Raw genomic sequence first — 27,434 nt, 5'->3', positions numbered from 1 at the left:
TGCTCATCACTATTTTTTACCCATTTCTGTGTCCGCTGATCATAAATGACCTGTATGGGTTGTTTTAAGCAACCTATCCATACTATCATCTTGAGCTGCAGGAAGAAAAAAGTTACATTTGAGCAACTGAGAACTATCCCCCTAAAGAACAGTTTGTACACGTATGGGACCTGTAATCCCAAATGCTCGGGACCTGGGGTTTGCCAGATGAGGCATCTTTCTTTAATTTGGATCAAAATGTTTTAAATCTACTTAAGATTATTTAAACATTAAATAAACCCAATAGGATTGTTCTGCCTCCAATAAGGGGTAATTATATCTTAGTTGGGATCAAGTACAGGTACTGTTTTATTATTACAGAGAAAAGGGAATCATTTAACCATGAAATAAACCCAATAGGGCTGTTCTGCCCCCAATAAGGGGTAATTATATCTTAGTTGGGATCAAGTACAGGTACTGTTTTATTATTACAGAGAAAAGGGAATCATTTAACCATGAAATAAACCCAATAGGGCTGTTCTGCCCCCAATAAGGGGTAATTATATCTTAGTTGGGATCAAGTACAGGTACTGTTTTATTATTACAGAGAAAAGGGAATCATTTAACCATTAAATAAACCCAATAGGGCTGTTCTGCCCCCAATAAGGGGTAATTATATCTTAGTTGGGATCAAGTACAGGTACTGTTTTATTATTACAGAGAAAAGGGAATCATTTAACAATTAAATAAACCCAATAGGGCTGTTCTGCCCCCAATAAGGGGTAATTATATATTAGTTGGGATAAAGAACAAGTACTGTTTTATTATTACAGAGAAAAGGGAATCAGTTTTAAAATTCTGAATTATTTGATTACAATTGAGTCTATGGGTGACAGGCTTTCCGTAATTCAGAGCTTTCTGAATAATGGGTTTCTGCATAAGGGATCCCATACCTGTATTACAGAGAAAAAGAAAAATCAAAGACTTTTTCTCTTATTTCATTCCATATGAGTATTAGTATATATAATAGTATATATTGGTGAATATTTATCTTGTAAACTAAATGATATCTTTTCAGAAACAAAATGTAAATAACATTTGGTTTGAGTTTATAAAATGAATATGTTCAGTTGTTGTCAATTCTTATTACTGTTTCCCAAATTGTAACAATCATTATTTTAAAGACTTAATAACAACTGTCAACTAATTCTATATATACATTTTCAGCTGTATTATTTTTTCCCTTTCAGTACCCTGTGGTGGAATTTTAACAAAGCGCAAAGGGACCATTTTATCTCCTGGCTACCCAGAGCCATATGACAACAATTTAAACTGCATATGGAAAATCACTGTGCCAGAGGGCGCGGGCATTCAAGTAAGATCATATGACATTTACTAACATTTGTCGTATTTATGCTACGAAAATGATTACATAAACAAATTATTAAAGGAGATGTAGCTACTGACTCCCAATTAGTTTAGAGATTGTGTTGATTGGAAATAACAGTCTGAAAAACATCTGGATATCAAGTGTCAGCCCAAGAGATGCCCATATAGTCACAATACACAATACTTGAAAAGTTACAGATATAAAATATATTTTGTGTTGTATTTTTTTTTAATGTTGTGTGACCCAAGAGATGGGCAAATCAGCCATGAATTATTTATAGCCAAATCATTTAATTTTTATGTTGACCCAGCTGGATGGGAATAGTTGATTTGGCAGTTAAAAAAGACAGTGATCTGCATACACAATTCTAGCAATGCCTTAATGCTGTGATTTATAAATGCTTTTACTTTTTTTTTGGGTTGTAAATAATGTTTTCTAATATAAAAATGACAATTAAAAAAATTAGAAAGCTTCTGATATACTGTTTGGAATGGTTTCAACTGCTGTTGGATACAGAAAGCACTTGTGCACTACGTTAGGTATACACCCATATGGCTCCATTGTGGGTGCTCCGCAAATCCTTTTTACTGACGGTCATTAAGTATACCTTGGTAAACGCAACTGAATACATAATCAGTTGGGGGGGGGGTCACTTACAGAGACCCCAGACTAAAATGAGCCAAATCTGTTCCCATTCAATGAACTGGCTTCCCTCACAAGGTGCAAAGTGTAGTCTCAGAGGGCACAATCCAGCCCTGGCATGTATAGTTATCTATTTCATCTAAAGGCTATGAAAGTTAGTGGACAGGGTAGTGGGGGTGCCTACACTCTTAAAGGAGAATTCAAAATTGAGAAGTCAAAATGTAAAAAGCATACTGCCCAATAGTCCTCCTATTGTTTAGTAAAAACGCCACACTTTTGGCTCACCTAATCAAATATTTACTCACTCACACTTACTTCACATTTTCTAGAACAGGCAGCCATATCTAAAAAGGTATTCTCCCTTCCTTTCCCTCCTTGCTTCATACTGCACATGTGTTTCATTCCCTCCCCCCCCTCCCCTAGGCCAGATCTGCTTCTGATTGGCTGGTGGGCATGTGTAGCTCAGAACAGGAGACAGGATCACACACACATGCTCAGGGAATAGGAAGGCTGCCGCTGGCACCTACAGGAAGGGGAGAGAGATTTCAGTGATGTCACTGTAGGCTTCACACTGCTGTAGGCTGCCAGCACCATATCTCAGAGAAGCAAGCAGGGATCTGGGAATTTAGATATGCAGTAAGTACTTAAAAAGAATTCCTTTAGCCTTACTTTTAATTTATATTAACCTTTCATCGTCCTTTAAAGAGTTACTGACACCAGAAATGAAGACTTTTTTACATCTATCTAACAGTGTCTTTGCATGCAATTTATTATTTTGCCATAAAAGTATTTGCCCGGTGCTTTTACATTCCCTATCTGATCCCCCATGTTCCTCTATGAGGGGGCTGCAGGAGGCAGTTAGCATTAGAAGCTGTAACTGACAGGCTGAGAAGGGACAGTCAGGTCGGCAAAACAGTCAGGTTTAGGAACGTCAACTAACAATTACTTACAGTACAAAAGCAGCCATATTGCCATAAAATGATCAACACGACCTATAGATAACTTTTTATGCAATATTTTATTAATATTTTTAAAAATAGTTTTTTCGTGTCAGTATCACTTTAAACACCCAAACACAACTTAAGCTTTTGGAAAATAAAAATAATTTCCAATTCAAATAATTCAAAAATATGCATTCATTAAAAATTTTAAAAAATGCCCCATGCATTGTGGGTTATTTAGTTCATGCATGCTGTCTGTAAGCAAGTTGTTCCAATTTGTAACATCAATGTTTTAGTCCCTCCTCCCCTGCCAGGATTTCAAATGAAGCAAAAAGAGGAGAACTATTTTTCAGCTGGAGTTCAGCGTATAAAAATGATATTTATTCCTATTTTTTAAGGAACATATTACAGCGATATTAGGGGTTTCTGTGTTGTGTGGGGCTCTTTAACAACAGAACGAGGGCCTTCTCTCCCTTCAGATGGGGACCCCAACCATTCTGCATTAACACAGGTTAATGCAGAATGGTTGGGGCCCCCCTCTGAAGGGAGAGATAGATACATAATTAAGGGATGTCTAACTTTTAGCCCCTTCAGCTCTTGTTGAATTAAAACTCTTGTCTGCCAAATGGATGTATACTGGGAACATATCTATCAACTGTTGTGCTATAGAAACTTTTATTAGTATCTAAGTTTTCTGCTATGGGACCCATCTGATACTGGTTGCGGAACAAATGTTTTATCTTCCCTATCCTAAAACTAGCTTTGGCCTAAAACCTAATTGGCATTATATACATCATATCAAGAAAATTTTGTTTCAGTGCTTTAAAATACAAACATCACAGAGGACCAAATTCTTTTATTATTCAGTACAATGAAATAAATGGTCAAGCCTGTGCAAGGGATTGTACATATATGTCCATTAAAACTGGCCATAAATTGCTTTGAGAATTTATTGTGGAAAGCTTACATGTTGTTAGCATTGTTCTCTCTGCCGGTTTAAAGGTTGCTGCTTAAGGATGCAGTGTTCACTGTCTATCTTTATTCCCATAGGTGCAAGTTGTCAGTTTTGCTACAGAACATAACTGGGACTCTCTGGATTTTTATGATGGCAGTGACAACAATGCACCAAGACTTGGCAGCTATTCAGGTAAAAAAAAACTGTGTTAAAATTCCTAGGCTACGGTCTGCCTGAATATTGTGCAGGGAATCGAATCCAGACTTTGTGCCTTGCAATTTCAGGTTACAATGTATGCTTCTTGGAAAATGATCTCAGAGGTTCAACATACATTCCTATCAATATCATTTGTCTTTATTGTGGACATAATGGTAATAATGGTGTTATTTTCTCTGTGTGCATTTATCCTGGGTGTTATGTAGTTCTAAACCCAAGTATGATAAGCAGAGCTATGTGCAACAAAGTGCTGACCCAAATCGGGCCCTAACCAACCATCGCCCAACTGGGACCCATCTGCTGTGCCATCGCCGATTATATAGCCATGCCCAACACACCTATTGCTGTCTTTACTGGACGGGGGCAAGGCAGGTGTGGTTATATAAGTGAAAGCCACTGGGCTGAATGCCAGGACCGCGGACATCACAGTGTGTGTTACTTCAGACACAATATACAAGAGTAAAAAGGGCCTCCATTAGGATAAAGAAATGTTGGTTTATTATCCAAAATAGAGAATTGGGCAAACCACAAAAATAGGGGCAAACTGATATGCTTCTGTCCACAATATAGCATTTTTTTGCATCTGAAAGTTAATTGGCTAACAAGTTGGTGCCAAGGTGCCCAGTGATCCTTTAATGTCTATGGCGCAAGCATTTGTTGTACATCACACTAATGGATTTAACTTTGCACATATTTGCAAGCATAACACTTGTGCCCCGAAGCAGTAATTGAGCCCTTTTGAGCTAGTTTATGCTTTGATTTAGACAGAAATGTTGATAAGGGGATTTCATGATAAGTGATTTTTTGGCAGACGTCTCATTAGTGAAAGCTGTAAATATTTATATAGATATGAGTTGAAGAGTGTAGATGCAGCAGATGGCACGGACATGGGTAATTAGTAATTGTTTGGAAGGTTTAAAGGTTGTTTTTTTTCTCTCTAAAGAAACTGGAGAAATAAGTTCCAAAACTTCCCTCTTTAATTGTTTACATGCCATGCAATGTAAAATCAGTTGCACCCAATTAACACGTGCCACGTTCTTTAATACATAGGTGATAGGAAGGTTTGTACTTTATTTATGGTCATTGGCATCATGTTAAGAAAAGGGCTCCCGTTCCTGGCATTTCTCCTGGACATAATAAATATATAGCTCGGAAGCACTGGACTGAAATACAGTTGAATAGAGGACACAGCACAATCCAATGTGTAAAATTAAAAAGCCTTTATTAGGAAAAATGGCTTTGATCTGTAACAATTGTGGAGTTACAGGCCTAATGCAGACTTTGCTTAAGTCCAGAGTCGGTTTAAAGGGGATGTTCACCTACACTAGTCCTACAGATTGCATATAAAAAATGCTTCCTTTATGATATATAAATCTTTATAAATTGCCACTTACTGGATCCTCAAAAATGCAGTCTCCCATGGGGTAGGGGGGTCACCGACCCCTTATGGACACGCTGTCAGCCAACTGGATTATGTGTAGATGATTGTGTATCTACAGTAACACGTTTCTCTACTCTTTCACACGCAAATGTTGATCTCATTCATTTTAATTTATAAAGGAGCCACTTTATTAAATAAAACATCACTTTGGTAGGACTTTGCTGAAGGTGACAATCACCTTTTATATGACTTAAATGAAGACCTGACAATTTACTATTGAGAATTCACACTTGATGGATAGTTGTTGCCCCGGAGATGAAACTTATCATAAGATTAGTGTGATTAAACCGGGGTGGCACAACATTTGTTGGTGACCTCACAAATAAATTGTATTACAACATATAATGCTGGTGATCCCCGTTTGTAGTAAAAAATATTAAAGATGTCAATGTGGGTGTAAGTTTTTGGTCAATGCAACTGACCCTAATTACCATTTTTGTCCTTCCGTCTTCTAAGTAAGAAATATAAGGTTCTAGGGTATCTATACGTGACCAGCCGCAGAGAAAGTATTTTTTTACACGCCCGCAACCACTACTTTTTCCTTATGTCCCGGCTAATTTCTGTGGCACTTCCACGAAACAATTTGTCAATGGCGAAATGCAGAATTTCACAGCCAATCTCTGCCTGGTGAAATAATTCACTCATCACTAGTTATATATAATAGGTGTAGCATTCTTATGCCTGGAAACTATATACTAATGATGATAAACAGATGCACAAGGATTAAATGAAGCATTTGAAATCATTTTGGCAGCTACATTTACAATGTGAGCATTTTATGCTTAGATGCTTAGATTTGTCAATAACCTTATGGTTCATCTACTTGTATATATATATAGTTAGACAGAGAAGGATGTGTACAAATAAAAATATAGAGTTGCGCTACTGTTAGTACTAAGTGTAATATCCTGAACATAAAGATGACTATTATTGTTTCTTTTCCAGGAACTACGATCCCTCCCCTTCTTAATAGCACATCTAACAACCTGTACTTGAATTTTCAATCAGACATCAGTGTTTCGGCAGCTGGGTTTCATCTCGAGTACACAGGTAATGTTTCCAATTTCATTACGTATGTGATTGCTAGGACAGTAAAGAATCCCATTTTGCAGCAAGTTTAATGACAGTTATCTTATGCAGGGTACATAATAAGCACTTCCACTTAGTCTTCTACCAATGAACACCTCTCAGAAATAGATTGCCAATTGTACGCACTATCCCATTCAGCCAGTTGCAGCACAAGCTTGGAGAACCTAAAATTGAAATAGATTGGAATTACAATGCACCAGAGAATCTAAAGTGGAAACATTCTGAAGAGCATTTAGATTAAACATTGAACTTCAGGCAGGTGCGATACTAGTCATCATATAGAAATGAATGCAATGGTGCCATCTCTAGTCATTTTGTGCAGTTGCCAGTTTTGCTTCCAGCCTTCTCAAAGAAAGGCAGACTGCGGATTCTTAACCGTGGTTTTCGGTAAAATAAAGCTTACACTCTGATATGATTCTACAGATCGAAGATATTCTTTGTAATTGGCTGCTTTTCTTCTTGCATTGTTGAAGAGCATATCTGGGACATTTTCACTCTGGGGGGAAATAAAACTTCTACGATATTTGTAATGTTTTTGTAAAGTCAATGTTTGCTCCTGAATGAGCCCATAAGTACTGTCACAAGAACCTCACAGACATTTCCCAGAAGCCACAGCTCTTGCACTCATCAGACTCATGCCTAACATGCCTCTATGTCATGGAGACAACACCAACATGCCTCTATGTCATGGAGACAACACCAACATGCCTCTATGTCATTGAGACAACACCAACATGCCTATATGTCATTGAGACAACACAAACATGCCTCTATGTCATGGAGACAACACCAACATTTGACCTACAGCCCAGTTTTATGCACTTTATACATAAATGCATGCCAGAATAACATGTGCTATAATGCACAAAAGTAGCCCTATAATTATGCCCTGTTTTGGGCAAGCAATAAGTACAAGGCTTATGGTAGTAGATCACAGAATTTTTCCATAAGGGAAACACTGATTTGAAAGTGAAGATTCCTAAACTAAAGAAATGTAAAGTATTCAATGCTTTGGGATTTGGAAGGGGTTTTCTTCTATTTATTTGACTTAAGAAGGACATTAATGTACAGCAGTGATCCCCAACCAGTGACTCGGGGGCAACATGTTGCTCCCCAACCCCTTGGGTGTTGCTCTCAGTGCCCCCAAACCAGGGAGTTATTTTTGAATTCCTGACTTGGGGGCTAGTTTGAGTTGAATAAAAACAAGATTTCCTACCAAATAAAGCCCCTGTAAGCTGATAGGGTGCATAGAGGCTGCCTAATAGCCAATCACAGCCCTTATTTGGCACCTCCATGAACTTTTATGGGGCTTGTGTTGCTCTCCAAGTCTTTTTACATGTGACTGTGGCTCACGAGTAAGAAAGGTTGGGGACCCCTGCTGTACAGTATAAGAACTTTATATACTGTGATCACTGAACATCTTTTAAAGGACATGAGAAGTCCCAAAACTAAAACTTGCCAAGTGATAGACACGGTTGCACCTACTAAACCACATTTGTTGTGCCAAAAGACATCTGCTTTATAATGAGCACTACTCTGAAATCTGAAATAACAAGCTGTTGTTCATTATCGTTGTGAATGCGCCCAATCCCAAGTATGACCAGTATAGAGAGATCTCTCCTCTACTAGTTTTACAAATCATGATTTTGCATTAAAATGGGCATGGTTACATGTTTCTGTACCCTACAGCAGTCAACTACAACTTTGCCTTTAAATAGTCTAGTGCTGGCAAAATTATAAAAAGAAACCATTTGATTGGTCTGCTGTGAATTACATGGTTAGAGAAAAGTTTGCCATTTTTTAAAAACTTTATCCCTCATTTAAATTTTTACTTATAACATGTTATGTTATAAAATAAAAACACACATTTGACCCAGCTATATTATTTTTAGCTCTCTTTTGGTCTATATTTAAGCATTTTTAGTTTCTGAGTTACGTATGTCTCCCTACCAGTTTAGATGTGTTCCCTCTAGAGACCAAATTCATTCCTATTTCTGAAAGCCAAGGTGTCCTACTTAGCTTTGCATTCCGTAAAGCTGTCTTGAAACCTCACAAGTAGGACTTGGTGAAAACTAGTTGCACATTTCTGCCAATTACTTGCTCATCCAAATATACCTCTGTTCACACATTGTCTAAACTCTCAGAATTATAACATGCCAAGAAGTGCAACATTTCATTAACCTCAGAAGTGGTAAAATAAACTGATTTGATGTTAGAACAAAGAAAGTTTGACTTCCTGTCAGCTTCTTCTAAAACTACAAACAGCTGATAGTACAGGTATAGGACCCGTTATCCAGAATGCTCAGGACCAAGGCTATTAAGGATAAGGGGTCTTCCCGTAATTTAGATCTCCATACCTTAAGTCTACTAAAAAATCCACAAAACATTAATTAAACCCAATAGGGCTGTTCTGCCCCCAATAAGGGGTAATTATATCTTAGTTGGGATCAAGTACAGATACTGTTTTATTATTACGGAGAAAAGGGAATCATTTAACCATTAAATAAACCCAATAGGGCTGTTCTGCCCCCAATAAGGGGTAATTATATCTTAGTTGGGATCAAGTACAGGTACTGTTTTATTATTACAGAGAAAAGGGAATCATTTAACCATTAAATAAACCCAATAGGGCTGTTCTGCCCCCAATAAGGGGTAATTATATCTTAGTTGGGATCAAGTACAGGTACTGTTTTATTATTACGGAGAAAAGGGAATCATTTAACCATTAAATAAACCCAATAGGGCTGTTCTGCCCCCAATAAGGGGTAATTATATTTTAGTTGGGATCAAGTACAGGTACTGTTTTATTATTACAGAGAAAAAGGAATCATTTAACCATTAAATAAACCCAATAGGGCTGTTCTGCCCCAATAAGGGGTAATTATATCTTAGTTGGGATCAAGTACAGGTACTGTTTTATTATTACAGAGAAAAGGGAATCATTTAACCATTAAATAAACCCAATAGGGCTGTTCTGCCCCCAATAAGGGGTAATTATATTTTAGTTGGGATCAAGTACAGGTACTGTTTTATTATTACAGAGAAAAAGGAATCATTTAACCATTAAATAAACCCAATAGGGCTGTTCTGCCCCCAATAAGGGGTAATTATATTTTAGTTGGGATCAAGTACAGGTACTGTTTTATTATTACAGAGAAAAAGGAATCATTTAACCATTAAATAAACCCAATAGGGCTGTTCTGCCCCCAATAAGGGGTAATTATATCTTTGTTGGGATCAAGTACAAGTACTGTTTTATTATTACAGAGAAAAGGGAATCATTTAACCATGAAATAAACCCAATAGGGCTGTTCTGCCCCCAATAAGGGGTAATTATATTTTAGTTGGGATCAAGTACAGGTACTGTTTTATTATTACAGAGAAAAAGGAATCATTTAACCATTAAATAAACCCAATAGGGCTGTTCTGCCCCCAATAAGGGGTAATTATATCTTTGTTGGGATCAAGTACAAGTACTGTTTTATTATTACAGAGAAAAGGGAATCATTTAACCATGAAATAAACCCAATAGGGCTGTTCTGCCCCCAATAAGGGGTAATTATATCTTAGTTGGGATCAAGTACAGGTACTGTTGTATTACTACAAAGAAAAAGGAAATCAATTTTAAAATTCTGAATTATTTGATTAAAATGGAGTCTATGGGAGACAGGCTTTCCGTAATTTGGAGCTTTCTGGATAGCGGGTTTCCGGGTAAGGGGTCCGAAACCTGTACTTATATAACTGCACTGTATAACTGTTTGGACCCAATCAGAAAGTAAAAGGTCTGAATGTAACCTATGCCTTCCTGGGCCCCTGTGTTCCAAATAGCCCCCCTGTCTACAGATAAGAAGCCATCGGACAAGCCTCTTATTAATGAAGTCATTGACAAAAGTGTACTACAATAAAGATTAATATTTAGTCTTATCACTTATTTGAACATTAATGTGATTTTATTTGCCCCAAAGTATTGGCCTCCTTTGCATTTTATAATCAAAATGGCAGGTATCAGAAATAAATAGCAATTGAACAAACTCACAGAGCAGATCAATGTGCCATAGTGCCGCAGTAGGGGCCACCTGTCCTTGTAACTTAGCAACCAGTGCTGTTATTATAAGCAATACATTTCTGGCTGACGGTGAAAAGAGCAGGTGCAAATGGCCTTGTTTGGATTTTTATAACACCGTAAGGATCCGTTCCCACTTGCAGCCTAGGTTACAAAATTTAAAATGCCATATATAAACTTGCAAAACATTCCCAGCATGTACCTTAGCTGGAGTATTTGCTTTAAATGACTGTGGTAAAACAGTTTCATGATTATGTTGATTGTGGTTATTGTTATTATTTTTTATTTTAAGTGTATAAAGCCATTTTAGAATTTGATGTTGGGAAAAATTGATTTTGTTTTAAAATTTGCTCACGAAAGCCTAGGCACAGTGTTTTGTTCTAGGCGGCTGGGTTTGAGTCTGTGGCCTGCTGTGTATAATCTCAGGTTGTGCCAGCAAAGAACACAGATCCGTCAAATCAAACCAATCAAAAATAAGTAGATGGATTTGCAAAGATATGCTTCATGGACAACACGTGAAGAACAATCAAGTTCTACTGCGCAGACAATGAAATACACCTGGGCTTCAGTGGCAAACAGTACATCTAGAGTCCAGGTAGAACCAGCCAGGCAGTTGGGAGGTGTCTTGGCATTTTGCCTTTTATGTACGAGTGTCTGCTTAGTTTTAACTAACACACCCAAGTGTTTGTGAAGATTCTCATTCATCCAGGTCATGGTATATCTGTAGTACAGTTATGGGACCTGTTATCCAGAATGCTCAGGACCTGGGGTTTTCCGGATAAGGGATCTTTCCATAATTTGGATCTCCATAATGTAAGTCTTCTAAAAATAATTCAAATATTGAATAAAGCCAACAGGCTCTTTTTACCTCTAATAAGGATTAAATATCTCTTAGATGGATCAAGTACAGGTACTGTTTTATTATTATAGAGAAAAGGGAATCATTTAACCATTAAATAAACCCAATAGGGCTGTTCTGCCCCCAATAAGGGGTAATTATATCTTAGTTGGGATCAAGTACAGGTACTGTTTTATTATTACAGAGAAAAGGGAATCATTTAACCATGAAATAAACCCAATAGGGCTGTTCTGCCCCCAATAAGGGGTAATTATATCTTAGTTGGGATCAAGTACAGGTACTGTTTTATTATTACAGAGAAAAGGGAATCATTTAACCATTAAATAAACCCAATAGGACTGTTCTGCCCCCAATAAGGGGTAATTATATCTTAGTTGGGATCAAGTACAGGTACTGTTTTATTATTACAGAGAAAAGGGAATCATTTAACCATGAAATAAACCCAATAGGGCTGTTCTACCCCCAATAAGGATTAATTATATCTTAGTTGGGATCAAGTACAGGTACTGTTTTATTATTACAGAGAAAAGGGAAATTTTTAAAAATTAGAATTATTTGCTTATAATGGAGTCTATGGGAGATGGCCTTTCCATAACTTTATGGATAACGGGTTTCCTGTTATAAGTCAAATCAACTGGACTTGCTGTGTTTTTTCTTGAAGACGTTTCACCAGTCATCCAACTGACTTTCTCAATTCAGAATTGAAAAAGCCAGTTGGAGTGTGTTAGGATACAATTACCTTTAATGAGCAGCATCAATAAGTTCAACATTTGCATGTGTTTTAGCCCTGAAACACTTCATTTGTAAATGACCCCTTATGTTTTTACTACAAATATTGTAATTAGAGTTCATTTATTCTTTCATATCTGTGACACAGCTTAGGCAAATAAGGAAACTAAGAATCTTATATTGTAAATTAGCAATGTATGCATATGTTTACAGTGTGTGGATACTCTGCTAATTGGGTCAGTGTGGGGTTTCTGGAGAAAGCACCATTAGTTATGCAATGTAAGCACAATTCATGTGGCACAGGTGGGAGTGCCTATAGGCACAATATGCAAGCCTTGTACTTACTGGCTTCTTGGGTCAGGTGTAAAGTGAAGGGGTCCCTTGTGCCAGAGAACAGTACATAAACAGAACAAACAGGGGTCATTGCAATAATAAAATACAAATAAAAACAAATTAAATATGTGATATGCCGACTGCCTGTACACTTAATTTTTGGTTTTTTTTAGCTATGGTAGGCAGGTAAGCAGAGGATCTGGAGCATAGAGACAGGGACACTTCTTCAGGCAAAAACATAGTTTTATTTAGGGCAAATTCTTCCAAACATAAAGCTCTCAGAAATTCAGTTCATCAATAAACAGTTTAGAAAACTTATTCAGAACTTGTCCCATTTCTGGGACTCTACCCTTTCAGGGTAACTTTCACAGTCTGGAAACTTTTCGGGGTTTTTCACCTCCCCAGTTACACACATCCATGGTGACGCTCACACCCACGACATTGTGGCTTCTCACTAAGCCTGCTGACTCTTCTCAGCTCTCACACACCTGGTCACGGCTTCCTCTGCTCCTCGCAGTGGCAGGCAGCACCCTCAGCCCCTCTGGGCATTCCAAACAAAGGCAGGCAGCCTTCCTACCCTGTGCCCCGCTCTGAGAGTGACCTCAAGTCAAGAACCAACCCCTCTGCTGTCTAACCCCACAGCTCTTTTATTTGCTGCTTTACCTGCAGGTCCGGATTTGTGGCAAGGCCACAAAGGCCCGGGCCTAGGGCGGCATAAATGTAGGGGCAGCATGTCGCCCAGCTGCAATGTGGTTTTGCTCATACGGAACAATGGGGACCGGATGCGCAGAAACTTTAGCGCCTCCTCTCCCCACCGCTCTGTATGACTTAAGTGGCGCGCATGCCTCAGGACGCCCAATTCAGAAATCCAGCCCTTTTCATCTGCAGCCTAATCAGGTAGCTCCCTACAGCTGGCCAACTGAAAATACTAAACAAAGTATGGAATGGAGGACCTATCCTACTCACCCTTCATTTACTCCTATGACCTAATTTGGCTTTTCCTAAGACAATAGCATGAAAACAGCATTACCTGCTGCAAAACCAGGCATTTTCCCTTGTGCTAACCCTAGCCAAACAATTATTGCATCTCTAACACAGTGCTAAGTGTAAGTCTGCCCTGCAGAGCTTACAATCAAAGCGGGTGGTTGTGCCTGTCTCTGCAAAACAGCCTCAGAGCACTGCATTTTGTTACAAAGTTTATTTTTAATAAATATTCCCCTAAAGCTGATCTGCAATGTCACATATTATTAATATGTTTTCCAATCCAACAAGGCACTCCTTGCAGAAGGAGTAGCTGGCATCTTATCTCTGGCGTAGGGGGTTTGACATTTTGTAAATATGATACATTATTACATTAGCATTCCGTGCAGCAAGGGCCCATTTCTGGCTCCGGCTGCTGTAGGTACAGTAGATATTAGCTATATTTATAGCTCCAATTTATATTAACGTTATGAAAAGCTGTAAATCAAATCTCAGTCCTTCCACACTGAAGTCAAGCCGCACTCTTAGATCTTTGACATAAATGTTTAATTAACCAATGATAATGTTTCTGGTAATGACTGAAGTAATATGTCTCACTGCATGGCAAGCCTGTAAGGCAGTTTGATCTCAATGGCACATTGAGGACATTTGTGACAGCAGAAGAACAGGAGGCACAGCTGCACAAATGGCAGAGGTTTGAGAAACCAAAATGTTTTAAGTTCTAGAAATATAACCTCCAGGTTGGATATGTAGTTAGCAGCGCAGTATTTTCAGGTAAAGGGACAAAAATAATAATAATACTATTTATCTAATGTTCCTCTAATTAGCAGTGACCTTATTTCATCCATAATTGTTAGAAGAAGAGGGAAAGAGCATAAACGTAATTCAAATATAATGTACCGTTGCCCTAGTAACTGGTGTATTTGCTACAGAAACCCTACTATAGTTTATATAAATAAGCTGCTGTGTAGCTCTGGGGGCAGCCATTCAAGCTGGATAAAGGAGAAAAGGCACAGGTTACGTAGCAGATAACAGATAAGCTCTGTAGAATACAATAGTAGTCTATACAGCTTATCTGTTATCTGCTATGCAACCTGTGCCTTTTTTGCTTTTTCCAGCTTCAATATCTGCCCCCATGGCAACACAGCAGCTTTGTTTATACAAACTATAGTAGGGTTTCTGATGCAAACACACAACTTTAACCAGTGCAGGGCAATAACTTATAATTTATTAATTATTTTGATACACTTTCCTTTTTTTGTGTTACCGTTCCATTAAATCAAGCATTTTGTAACCTTCAACGCCTGTCAAGTCACTGGGCATTCTGAAACAATAGTGTGGCCGACATTTATCACAATAAAGGTTTCTACCTAGATGATAGATAGAGTGTTTTACAGCACCCTGGAGTGTACATACTTTTTCTATTTACCCACTGTAATAAAGTTGTGTTTGGGAAAAAAAAACACCCACACATATATTTATTACATAAGAATCAGTTCAGACAAAGAAGAAAGAAAAGTTCTATTGTATTGTGTGTAGTTATGAAACCATATAAAATGCATTTATTCAGAAATGTTCCCAGGCTTAACATGAATATTAACTCTTCAAACTGCTCATCTGAGCACTTTTGCAATTTACATTTTTTTTTTTGAAGATAGTAGCAATTTTTACACTGCTGATATAATAAAATTGAAGCCACAGTGCCATCTGCTGGTAAGTTCATCTGACCACCCAGGCAGTTAGGTGAAAATGATAGAAGCAAAAGAGAAATATCTTCTAATGTTTCTCTGCTTAGAACAGATTAGTAAAATGTCAGATGACTCTTCTCAGTTTGTTTCTAAGCAGAGCAAATAAAGAAGACTTTTGTCTTCTTCTGAAATGTTCTCCCGACTGTCAGAATGATCAGAACAACTGACCAGTAGATGGTGCTGTTGTTTCAAATTAATATAAGAATGCCATGATAGTTTAATTTTTGAGACTATTTAGCAAAATTTAAAAATTTGAATTATTTGCTTATAATGGAGTCTATGGGAGGTGGCCTTTCCGTAATTCGGATAACTGGTTTCCGGATAATGGATCCCATACCTGTACCTAACTTTGTGATTTAAAATCTTAGAATCTAATTCAGGAGGATACACTAGTTTGCACTTAATTATAACTATGTTAGCCTTACCTACTAGTTGATGTGCAGGTCGAGAAAAATTCGACCCACACCCGACCCTAACCCGCCCACTCCCTACCCAAACCCTACCGACCCGTCTTCTGCCCTGTATTTATAGACCTGTGCCTGACCCGTCCTGCAATGACGTTACAATAGGGGCGTGGTTGGCGCGCACCTATAAATTCATAAGTCGGAAGATGCAGGCCGGCAGTGTTAATTTGCGGGTGGGGACAGCGAGCAGAAACGCTTAACCCAAACCCGCATGCGACGTACCAAGATTGGCCTGAACCTGCCCTCAGGTAAACCCCTGGGTCTCGCAGGTATCGGGCTTCAGTTCTTTAGAAAGGCAGACCAGTAGTGATGAGCAAATTTTTTCGCCAGGCATGACTGTGGAGACTTGTTCCCTCCCATTCTCACACTTGCCCTGTTGCACCCAGCTGACAAAGACACAATGACACCGTTGTGTGGGTGGAGTTCGGCCGCAGCTTTATTATAGGATACAACCTCCAGAATTAGTCCTTGCCATGTATATTCAACTTTTTCAAACATCTTAAACTGTTTTGATTAACGAATGCCGGCCACTGCAGTGGGCATGTAGAAGCCATAAGACCACATCAGAGCTTAAATGGCCAAGGACTACCCCCCCCGCCATTTGCTGTGACAACTCAAATATTCATATTGATATGATAACTTTTTTTTTAACAGAGTGTGCTTAAACAGGGAGGGTGGGAGGGGGATGCTGCTCGGTGGAATCCGGAAGCAGAGTGGCAGCAGCAGCGCGGGAGATGCAGGCACAGAGGGGGAGGGAGGAGGAGGGAGCAAGGGGGGGCTGCACTTTCCTGACTGCACTGGCTGGGTGAGTTAACCCCTTACAGGCACGGAGGGAACTGAGCCACAGCTGGCTCCACAGCCCCTTCGCGCTTTCATTATTTATTCCAGCGCTCTCTAAGATTCGCAGCAAATTTCTGCATTTTACATTGGCGAATTGTTTTGCAAAACTTCAGAGAAAATTCGCCGCCGAAAAATTCGGCACGCGTCAAAGAAAGTTGTGGTTGCGTAAAAATGGGCACGGTTGTGTAAAAAAATGGCGTTGCGTCAAAATGGACATGGTCGACAAAAAAAGACACGGGTGACAAAAAAAATGCGCAACAAGCATGTTTCCCTAATTTTTCACCGATTTGCGAATTTTGCTGCCGTTTCGTGAATTTTTAGGTGAAGCGAAACGGGACAGATTCGCTCATCACTACAGACCAGTAATTTTTTAAATCTCAGCTTAGTAGAGTAACCCTGTGCAGTAATGCATATACTAAAGACTGAACAGCACATAGAAGCAGACTATACAGTAGTTTGCACATGAAATACATTACCAGTGCTTGGACCAGCTGTGAGCGTAACAGGAGAGGCAACAGGGTGCTAATGCTCGGTCAGCTTGTCATCTCTGTCAGACTAATACATTCTGATAGAATATACAACATGTCAAGTGAGACGGTATTTTATCATTAATAAATGGAAAATGAGAATTTGAAAAGTAGCAGGAAGAAGAAAAAAATGAGCTGTGCTCATCCTAGAGACATTAACTTAGAAATAAATATGCCTATAAGTAAGAGAAAACCTTGGCATGTAACTGAGATGCAAGTCTATAAACTTTGAAAGACAAAAGTTTGCTTTTGTGTTCAAAAAACTTGATATTGCAGCATATTTCATTGCCAAAGCAATATCAGCGACTCCGGGAATGTGGCAGCCTGAAATGAATGCGCCAGAGTCGGGCTAGGATCCCTTTTAGCTTCTGATTACATTGCCAAGCATGACAAATCATTCCCGGAGACCCAAAGAATTCATTTTTTTATTTTTTTATTTCTACTCTCCTGACATAAACATTATTAGAGCAGAAGAAAAATGTTCAGATGTCCTAACGACTTTAATGCAGCTGATAGTTTTGGCTTGAATTCACCTCGAAAAATCTTGATTATTTAATTACTGTAATTAGTTTGCAGATTTTCAAGCAGCGTCAAAAAGAAGTTAATTAGAAAACATGAATAGATAATGTTCACTGAACTCAAAACACCTGCTGTTTAGCAAATGAAATGTTGATCTATTAATGCTTCCTAGGTTTTTCGGATTTGCCATTAACAATAATAATGACAGGTGCTTAATATTATATCAGTGTTTCTTATGAGAAAAATTCCGATATCAAGCGGCCATATGTTGTATATGTGTATTTATATATCGATTAATATATACAGGGCTGCACAGTGTACACTATAACTTAGAAAAATATATAAATACATAAATATGGCCATTCTGTTCCATGTAGCTGCAGATATAAATATATAAAGACTCTCACCCCTGACTGAAGGAATAATATCAATTGGCATCCAAATAGTTTGCAATAGGTCATCAGGTGAGAGAATTGGGTAATCTGACGGTAATTAAATGGTTAACTGTATTCTTTTTCTTAAAAAGCATGCACAGCACAGTGGTCAGAATCTAGAAAAGCCATTGTGTACATCTCTATAGCATGGTCAGCCCATAACAGAGTTAATTAGTAAGCTCTACGGGGCAGGGACCTCCATCCTACTGTGTCTCATACCACATGGCACTTACTCCCTGTGTATTTATACTTATATATTTTATTTATTATAACACTTGTCCTCCCTGTGTGTAATTCTGTATATTGTACGATTGTCCTTGTGGCGCTTTATAAATAAAGTTATACATACAATTAGCAGAGTAATCAAACGAAGAAAGCACAGGTACATGGCACAGGCAACAAATATGTATATGTCTAATGGAAAACAAAGTAAGTCCATACACTCACGGTTCCTTGTAAACTCAGTCCATTATCCACTGGTGCAGATCCTCCTGATGCACCTGGCCAGGTTCCTATAACAATGAGCACAAGAAAAAAAGGAAAAAGCACACAAAACAAATTGCTGGTGTAAAGAAATACCTCCAACCTGCGGAGTGCACATACAGACCAAGCGTTTCTAGAGCTTCACGCCTTCTTCATTAGTGGAAAAAGTAAATGGATAACGAGGGCATGAAGCTCTTGAAACGTTTGGTCTGTATGTGAACTCCGCAGGTTGGAGGTATTTCTTTACACCAGCAAGTCGTTTTGTGTGCTATATGTCTAATGGCACATAGCCTGGAACTAGTGGTATGTAGCAGAAGTATATCCCTACTGGGAGGTGCAATTCTCAGAAATTTTTGCTTGATGTCCTCCTCTCCAAGTCCCGAAGAGAACCAAAAGACTTTGCTGTGATTGCGTGAAAAAGGAGCGAAACTTAAAAATCGACTTGTGTTATGGCTCCCATTTATTTCTTATACATGGGAGGAAGGGGTTAATGAGTCTGGAACAGGAGGCTGAGCTCCCTCTAGAGCAGGGGTCCCCGACCTTTTTTAATTGTGGGCAGCATTTAAATATAAAAAAGTTGGGAAGCTACAGTATGCAGTCATGAAAAAAGTTCATACAATGTGCCTAATGAGGTCTATGATTGGTTATTTAGTAGTCCAATATGGACTGGCAGCCTACAGGAGGCTGTGTTTGGCAGTACACTTTCCCCCATATGTAATATAAGGCACACAGTTTGCCCAGGAACAGTAATCCATATCAAATATAAGATGTTTGCTTTTAAACTGGTGACCAGTAAATTCTACTTGCTGATTGGTTGCTGTGGGTTACTGCTCCCAGGCAATGCCTTTTATTACATCACCACCATGGTCTTTATACCTCTAAAATGCCACTGGTTAGGGATCACTGCTCTAGAGGTAATCCTTAGTACTGTTTTCAGTAGCTTCGAACTTAAGGTGGCCATACATGGGCCAATAAAACCTGCTGATGGACCTAGTCAGCAGCTTCTCGACCCACATATTGAGCCCTCAGATGGGCCTACATAACCGAAGCTGGGCAGATGTTGATCGGGCAGCTTTAAAATGCAGTCCTTGTCCCGATGGCATGTACCCCATCAATATAATCAGATCGTTTTTCCCAAGGCCAAATGACTGGGTCAATATATTGGCAACCTTGCCAAATGAGCAGATCCTTCAAAGTATGGGCAGCTTTAGAGGTGACAAAGAGCCAGAGGGGCTGCTTGGGGTGTTGGTGTATAGAGATGTAGCGAACTGTTCGCCGGCGAACTAATTCGTGCGAACATCGGGTGTTCGCAAGTCCGCAAATTCGCAAACTTTTGGCGATGTTCGCCATTTCAGGTTCGCCGCGTTTTTTTTTGGCGTTTTTTTTTGGCGTTTTTTTTACAAAGTTTTTTTTACAAAGTTTTTTTCAGAGACATTTTTGCTTGATCCCCCTCCTGCATGCCACTGTCCAGGTCGTGGCACCCTTTAAACAACTTTAAAATCAGTTTTCTGGCCAGAAATGGCTTTTCTAGGTTTTAAAGTTCGCCTTCCCATTGAAGTCTATGGGGTTCGCAAAGTTCGCGAATATTCGCGAGTTTTGCCGAAAGTCCGCGAACGGGTCCGCGAACATTTTTGGCGATGTTCGCTACATCCCTATTGGTGTAATGTGGCCGGCTGGTGGGGTAGGGTAGATGGTTCTTCCAGTGCCATTGTGTGTTTTTCAGTTCACCATTGGTAAGCTTTGGTGGGGCAGTAAAACTCATGTCTGGTATTTCACATTTAATGAATGCCAATGGAGGTGATCAAGGGCACTTACAGCTCTGCTAATTTCAGTGTCATTAGTCTGTACATGAACTATGAAAATTTTAGGAAAATGAAGTAGTATAATTCTAAATAATTCTATATAATGCATATTATTTACAGTATATTGAAGGACTAAAGAAAAAGAGGCTTAAATGGGTCACTTTTAACACTCTAGTGGCTATATAGGTTTCTGAGCACAATGTTTGGGACAAAGACAATGTTATTGTATCTGCCAATTGAATTTTCAATGGGCTTTCCTTCTGTTTGAACAGTTAGAAAGATTAACATGCCAGGTAAGTGCATTTAATCCAAGGTCATTTGCTTGCGTTGTAATGTAAAGTTGGGGCTGTAGCAATCTATTGCCCAAGTGTCTACTCAGCATTAACATGATTTGCTATAATGCCCTCGTTATTTGGCTTCCCTTTGTAGCCATCAGTTGCACTTTAGTTTTGCCAGAAATCCTCTTTGCAATTGAATGTATTAATTTTGCATTATGTAAATGTATGCGTTGTGATTCAGAAAATGTAAAAATAACATTTTAACCCTTAAGTGTCCTAGATGATAGAATCTATAATACTAAGGGCTCTGGCAAATCTCCCTTGTCACGGGCGACTAATCTCCCCGAACTACCATCCCACCGGCGAAAATGTAAGTCGCCAGTGGGATGGCACATGCTGCGCAGGCGATTTGCCGAAATCGCCTGCACAGCGTGTGCCTGGGACTTCTGTCATCCTTCATTTCGTTGAAAGAATAAGCCAACATTTAATGAAAGAATTATTCATATTTTCACTGTGGGCAGATTTGAGCTAGAAGGGGAGCACCCAGAAATGCCACCATCACCTTCTATTCACTTGAAAAGGAAATCTGTAATGGTGATATTCAGCCCCAAAACAGCAGAGCAGTTATGCCCCTTATGTAATAAAAAGCATTGTTTGCCCAGGAGCAGTAACCTATAGCAACCAATAAAATGTTTGCTTTTAAACAGGTAACCAGTACATTCTACTTGCTGATTGGTTGCTATGGGTTACTGCTCCTGTGCAACTTAAGTGCATTTTATTACATAACCTCCTTAGACTGTTAAGTTTTGCCATATATTTCCCTTCTACGTACTTTATTATTTCTGCTGATGATGCTATTGTGCACAACAAAAGGGTGCGTCCCTTAGTGCTCATTTCCTAGGCACTTACGCTCTGAATTCTGCACTGAGCTCCAGGTGAAAAATCTGGAGTTTAGTGCATAGATCAGGGACAGGACAAGCAGCTTAGCCCCGCCCTTATCGACTGCCTCGGAAAAAGCAATAAGGACAGGGCCCCGATGTAGGCCACATGTCCTGCTGCTCCATTCCTTGTACTTGAGCGGATAAGCCTGCAATATTTGCACTGTGCACCCCACATTGCTATGTTATTTACTAGCACTGGGTTCTAGTACATGTAGTTTAATACAGCTAGAGAGATCTGGTTGAATATTGCTGATCACACGATGTCTATGAAAGCCTTAGGCCACAAGGGAAACTTCAAACACAGACTTATACTGTCCAAATTAGACTTTTCATGTATTATTAGGATTAATGTACCCCTTGCTGAAATTATTAAGGATACTGAAAGTAACTCGAGTTCCACGTTCTACATAAAATTACATGGCCTATGACCTTACTCTATTATATATCACAACATCATCCATGACTTATACTTTACATTAGGGGATACATTATTCTAGTGATATTGAAGTACAGGTATGGGACCCATTATCCAGAATGCTCGGGACCAAGGGTATTCCGGATAAGGGGTCTTTCCGTAATTTGGATCTCAGTACCTTAAGTCTACTAAAAAATCAATAAAACATTAATTAAACCCAATAGTATTGTTTTGCATCCAATAAGGATTAATTATATCTTAGTTGGGATCAATTAAAAGGTTCTGTTTTATTTCTACATAGAAAAAGGAAATCAGTTTTAAAATTTTGAATTATTTGATTAAAATGGAGTCTATGGGAGACGGGCATTCCGTAATTCGGAGCTTTCTGGATAACGGGTTTCCGGATAAGGGGTCCGATACCTGTACTATTAATTTTGCTATGTTTAGAATGTTTTTATGATAAGGAATATCACTGTAGACGTAATATTTCTATTAACATTAGGGTTGAAAAAAACAGGTTGTAAATGTAAATATAATTCTACACCTGATATAAAAAAATACTTCTCGTATATACACAACCATCAGTATGTGCATCTGCTTTAAGTATGAAAGCCAGCTCAATGACTTCTGTCCAAGGGGACTCTAAGGTGTGTAACTGAAGTATGTCACAGGGCTACTGCATGGATATCTTTAGGTAATAATAAAGAGTACGCTGTCTATAAAATAATGAGAAAATACTTGAGATGAACGTATAGATATTTATTGTGATCAGTCTACAGGTTTAATGAGCCCCATGTGAACTGCAGTCTCATTTTATTGCAGCAATAGGCCTTGATTCATGTCCAGAACCTCAAATGCCGAGCAGCGGGATTAAAGTCGGTGATAGATATATGGTTGGCGATGTTGTATCTTTTCACTGTGATCAAGGTTACTCACTTCAGGTATGATTATTTTCCTTTTTTATTAAAAAGAACAGTGTAGCACACACTTAAAAGTTAGTATACTGCTTTTGTTTTTGGTATGTTCGGTATTAGTACCAGTAGAGGCCTAGGGTTTTCCAGATAAGGCACTGTATCTTTCCATAATTTGGATCTCCATACCTTAAGTTCAGTAAAAATCATGTAAAAATTAAATGAACCCAATAGGATTGTTATCAAGTATACGGTATTGTTTTATTATTACAGAGAAAAAAGTATAATTATTTGCTTAAAGAAGGCCATATATGGGCCAACTTGAGTCCTTCAGACCAGTACAGAAGTTTATCTGCCAATGTATCCCCAAGCAATGCCAGATAAACTTCTGTACTGGTCTGAAGGACCTTTCTGACCAATATCTGGCCGAAAATTAGGCATATGTTGATCAGTTAGGGTTGATTTTCCCATTGGATTGGGGACCACATTGACTTGTTGATGCAGTCCTTGCTCCAACGGCTCCTATACCAATCATTGTAATTTGATCGTTTGCAAGCAAGCAAATTAGTCTAAAATCTCCCACTTTAGGCGAGCATATAGAGAGAAAGACCCACTTATTTGCCAACCTCGCCAAAAGAGCATATATTAATAACTTTCAATGAATTATATTGGAGATTGCCTTCTCTTAATCATGAGCTTTCTGGATAACGTATTTCCAGATAAGGGATTCCATCGCTATATTATCTAAGGCTTTCAGAATTCCATTTATGGGATTGTATGTTTGTTTTTGGTTTCTCTATATACTATAGTCATAGAACTTTGGAAACATTGCTAGATATATGAATATGCAGTCACTTTCTGTTTTCATTTTAGGGGCATTCTCATATCACATGTATGCCTGGTCCTGTAAGAAGATGGAACTATCCTATTCCTATTTGTATTGGTATGGAAACACGTTTACTATTTTCGGGGGGGAATAAAAAAATATTTCTTAGAAATGACATGACTTTTAGGATTTGGGACAAGTTGTTTGTAGGAGTTTGTAGGAGTGAAGTTTTTACACTGACCCTCTTGCCTCTGCAGACTTCTCTCTGGCTGCTAAGAAAAAGGAAAAATCAAAGGTCCAATTTCTTGTCTTAAGCCCAACAAATGCTTTTCTGTGGTGTTTCTTTTTGCTCCTTTCCTAGTAGAACCTTTAGATACAAGTCCCATTATTTATGTACAAATATGCCCATTTATATTCTGATAAAGGAAGAGTATAATAAAAAACGTGAATGCCTCCTATAGTATAATTTACTACATACAGTAAGAGTCTAGAGGTTATGCCATTCAAAATTAAAATAAATGACTAAAAAATAAATAAAAATAAATTTTGAATGGCATAACCTCTAGACTCTTACTGTACATAGTAAATTATACTCTAGGACTAGAGTATGATAATTATCAAATAGATCCTACAAATATAGTATTTTACTCTAGACAGTGTTTAGCAGGGTCGGACTGGGCTGTGAAGGGCCCACCGAGACTCCCGCCCCGGGGGCCCTTCAGGTGCACTCATCCGGGCGCATCCTCAAATCCCCCCCCCCGTAGGGGCCCCCTTAACCCCCCTCACAGGGCCCCCACCCAACTTCCTCCCCGGGCGCATAAATTTGACGCGTCAGGGGAGGAGCGTTCGGGAGGGGGAGCGCCGGCAAGGGTCGGGTCTGGGCCGCCGGGGACCACCTGGATTTTTCCCGGTGTCCCGGCGGCCCAGTCCGACCCTGGTGTTTAGAGATGATAGATAGATAGATAGATACATAGATACGGTGCTCTTAAGATCTGTAACAGTGATGAGCAAATTTTTTTGGCAGGCACAGATTTGCAACGAATTCCCGCATTTCGCCATTGGTGAATTGGTTTACAAAATGTCCATAAAAATTTTTGTGAAAAAAATAGTTGTGCAACAAAAAAAGTCGTGGTCGTATCAAAAATGGGTGCGGACGCAGCAAAAAAAAAGTCGCACACAAGAAATTGCTGCGTGACACCCACGTTTTGCAATTTTTTTTGCCATTTTTTTCTGCAAACCCAAACCAAACGGGACAGATTTGCTCATCACTACTCTAATACATATCCAGTGCACCTTGCCCACCTATTATCCCTCATGTCCCATTACTATGACAATTTTGAGTCGTTGCTTTGTGCAGGGATTTGTTTTAATTTTGCTGTGACTAGGTTTAGGTTTTACATTTTACCTACATTCAGAATGCTAATTAGACTTTACACTTTACTCTGGGATACATAAATCTGATGTTTTTTTAACTAATGATTATGCCAAAGTGTTTTAGTGAGTGTTTTGGATGAATGCAAAGTTATAATAACAAAAAAATAACTGTTACAGAATTTAAAGTAAGTAGAATTTATCAAGGCTAAACTGTTATTTACACCTCTAGCAGCAGATATATTAATAACAGAAGAAATAAACATTTAAATGCATTTAATACAAATAGACCGTTTCAGTGTAAGCTTTAATCCTTTTCTTTTACTGTATGTTTGTAAAGCAAACAATTGGTATTTTTAAGTACCTTTACTTTACTGATCTCATAGCAGACCCTTGCGTGAATATAAACAGAATGCAGTGCAAAGACTGAGTCCATATGGAATCTTGAAAGGGCTTTATCATTAAAGAAATAAATAAATAAATACACAGAACAAAAGTAAATGGAAGGTAGATAGGTATACTAAATATAAACTATAAAAAAAAATATAAAATATAAACTTGTTGTACTAAAATAGATGATAGAAGTCCTTATTAAGTACAAAAGGAAAGTGTTCTACAGTGTCTTCATCAGGAAATGCTGAGACTTCACCCTTGGGAAAAATCAAGGCAAAAAGGAAATCACAATTGTGACTATTTTCAAAATGTTGTATTTTACCTTCATTTGAGAAAAATCAAATAGATGCCCAGATGCCATAGAAGTCAACGCAATGTATTGTTTAAATTCAATCACGTTGATGGTTTTTTGGCATTATTTATTTGCTAGTCGTGATTTTTTAGGCTTACTAAAAAAGAATAGAAAAATGTGAACTTTGATTGCGATTAAGGTTTCTGCCAAGTCTGTTGGGGCAGAGGTATTAATGTATCAATGTTTCAAGTCGAGCAAAGGTATTAATGTTTTTACCACAATTCGATTTTGAAAGTCTCTGAAAAAAAATAACAAGCAGTTTAAACAATAATCTTATACTGGCCACTTTCCATATGAGCAAAGTATCTACGTTATTACTAATCTTTAATGGCCTGGAAAATAATTAGCAAATGGCAGAACTTATTAAACTCATTCCCCCAGTAATGGATTTGATTTATTTCCAATGATTATAAATCATAATTGCTCTTTCAAATGGCATTTAAGTTTGGACTTTCAGGGTATATATATACAAATCCCTTGACATAACCAAAGATAAGAATCACAAATACAGTATTATTTACAATTTAACCCATTGATTAATGCCAAAGATATAACCTTAAGTGCAAATGAAACATTCCAGGGGGATGAATTTCCCCTTGTCATATCTATATGTACAAAACTATTGCATGCATTTAAACCAGTTGAATCAGTTCACCAAATCTATGTCTATGTTCACTTGAAGGCTCAAGTTCACTTGAGTCTATAATTATAAAATTTCAAAAAGATCAGGTCAATAGAAAGAGCAGCTGAAAATCAGTACTTACTATTCAGTTTAGTTCTAACCAAAGTGGATAGGTATAAAGAATTGTACTTGCTTCCATAAACAAACATAATATACTATAATGATGCACTGAATCCAGGATTCGGTTTGGGATTTGGCCAAGATTCGGCCTTTTTCGGCAGGATTCAGATTTGGCCAAATCCATGCCCCTGGCCGAACCCAATTCGAATCCTAAAAATCACATGACTTTTTGTCACGTAAACATTAAAAATGATGTGACAAAAATGTATATAATAATAATATAAATCATAATTTAACATATATTTGTGAAGGTTGCAAGGTTTTCTTGTCTAATGGATTTATAAATGACATTGTATTGGTATCTTACAGCTCAGTGCGGGGGAGCTATGGCAGACTTCAGTGGAGTAATTCTTAGCCCGGGATTTCCTGGAAACTACCCAAGTAGTCTTGATTGTACATGGACTGTAAAACTGCCCATTGGATTTGGTAGGTAATCTTTTTAAGAAACTTTGAATATCTTATATGGCAGGGATTGTGTTTGAAAAATAAAAGAACAACTGCTACAATTAAATATCAATATATAACATAAAGGAAGGTATAATCAATAGTTTCAATAAGTAAGGTTACATAGTGGTCAGAATTGATGAAGCATTGGTTCCCTGGGTTCCTGATTCTGACCAGGAAAGGTCCATCTTGCATTAAGCTGTATATTCTTGTCATGAGTGATGGTGTCCATTTTACCATTACGTACTGGTAGATTAAGTGGTTCT

At 38.3% G+C, this 27,434-nt stretch overlaps 1 protein-coding gene across 1 annotated transcript in view; it reads left to right on the top strand.

Moving 5' to 3' along the window:
* The window catches only part of csmd3 (CUB and Sushi multiple domains 3), a 657,789-nt gene that overhangs the window by 505,938 nt on the left and 124,417 nt on the right, over positions 1 to 27,434 (top strand). Inside the window, exons 36-41 of the mRNA XM_018094906.2 lie at positions 1,230 to 1,354; positions 4,003 to 4,099; positions 6,510 to 6,614; positions 22,892 to 23,010; positions 23,854 to 23,923; positions 27,034 to 27,150. Of these exons, the coding sequence (XP_017950395.2) occupies positions 1,230 to 1,354; positions 4,003 to 4,099; positions 6,510 to 6,614; positions 22,892 to 23,010; positions 23,854 to 23,923; positions 27,034 to 27,150 (633 nt within the window). The remainder of the gene's footprint in view (positions 1 to 1,229; positions 1,355 to 4,002; positions 4,100 to 6,509; positions 6,615 to 22,891; positions 23,011 to 23,853; positions 23,924 to 27,033; positions 27,151 to 27,434) is intronic.

This window comes from Xenopus tropicalis, chromosome 6 (assembly GCF_000004195.4).
Source record: "Xenopus tropicalis strain Nigerian chromosome 6, UCB_Xtro_10.0, whole genome shotgun sequence".
Taxonomy (NCBI): domain Eukaryota; kingdom Metazoa; phylum Chordata; class Amphibia; order Anura; family Pipidae; genus Xenopus; species Xenopus tropicalis.
Note: the sequence above shows the minus strand (reverse complement) of the source record. Positions and strands in the feature narration are given on the sequence as shown.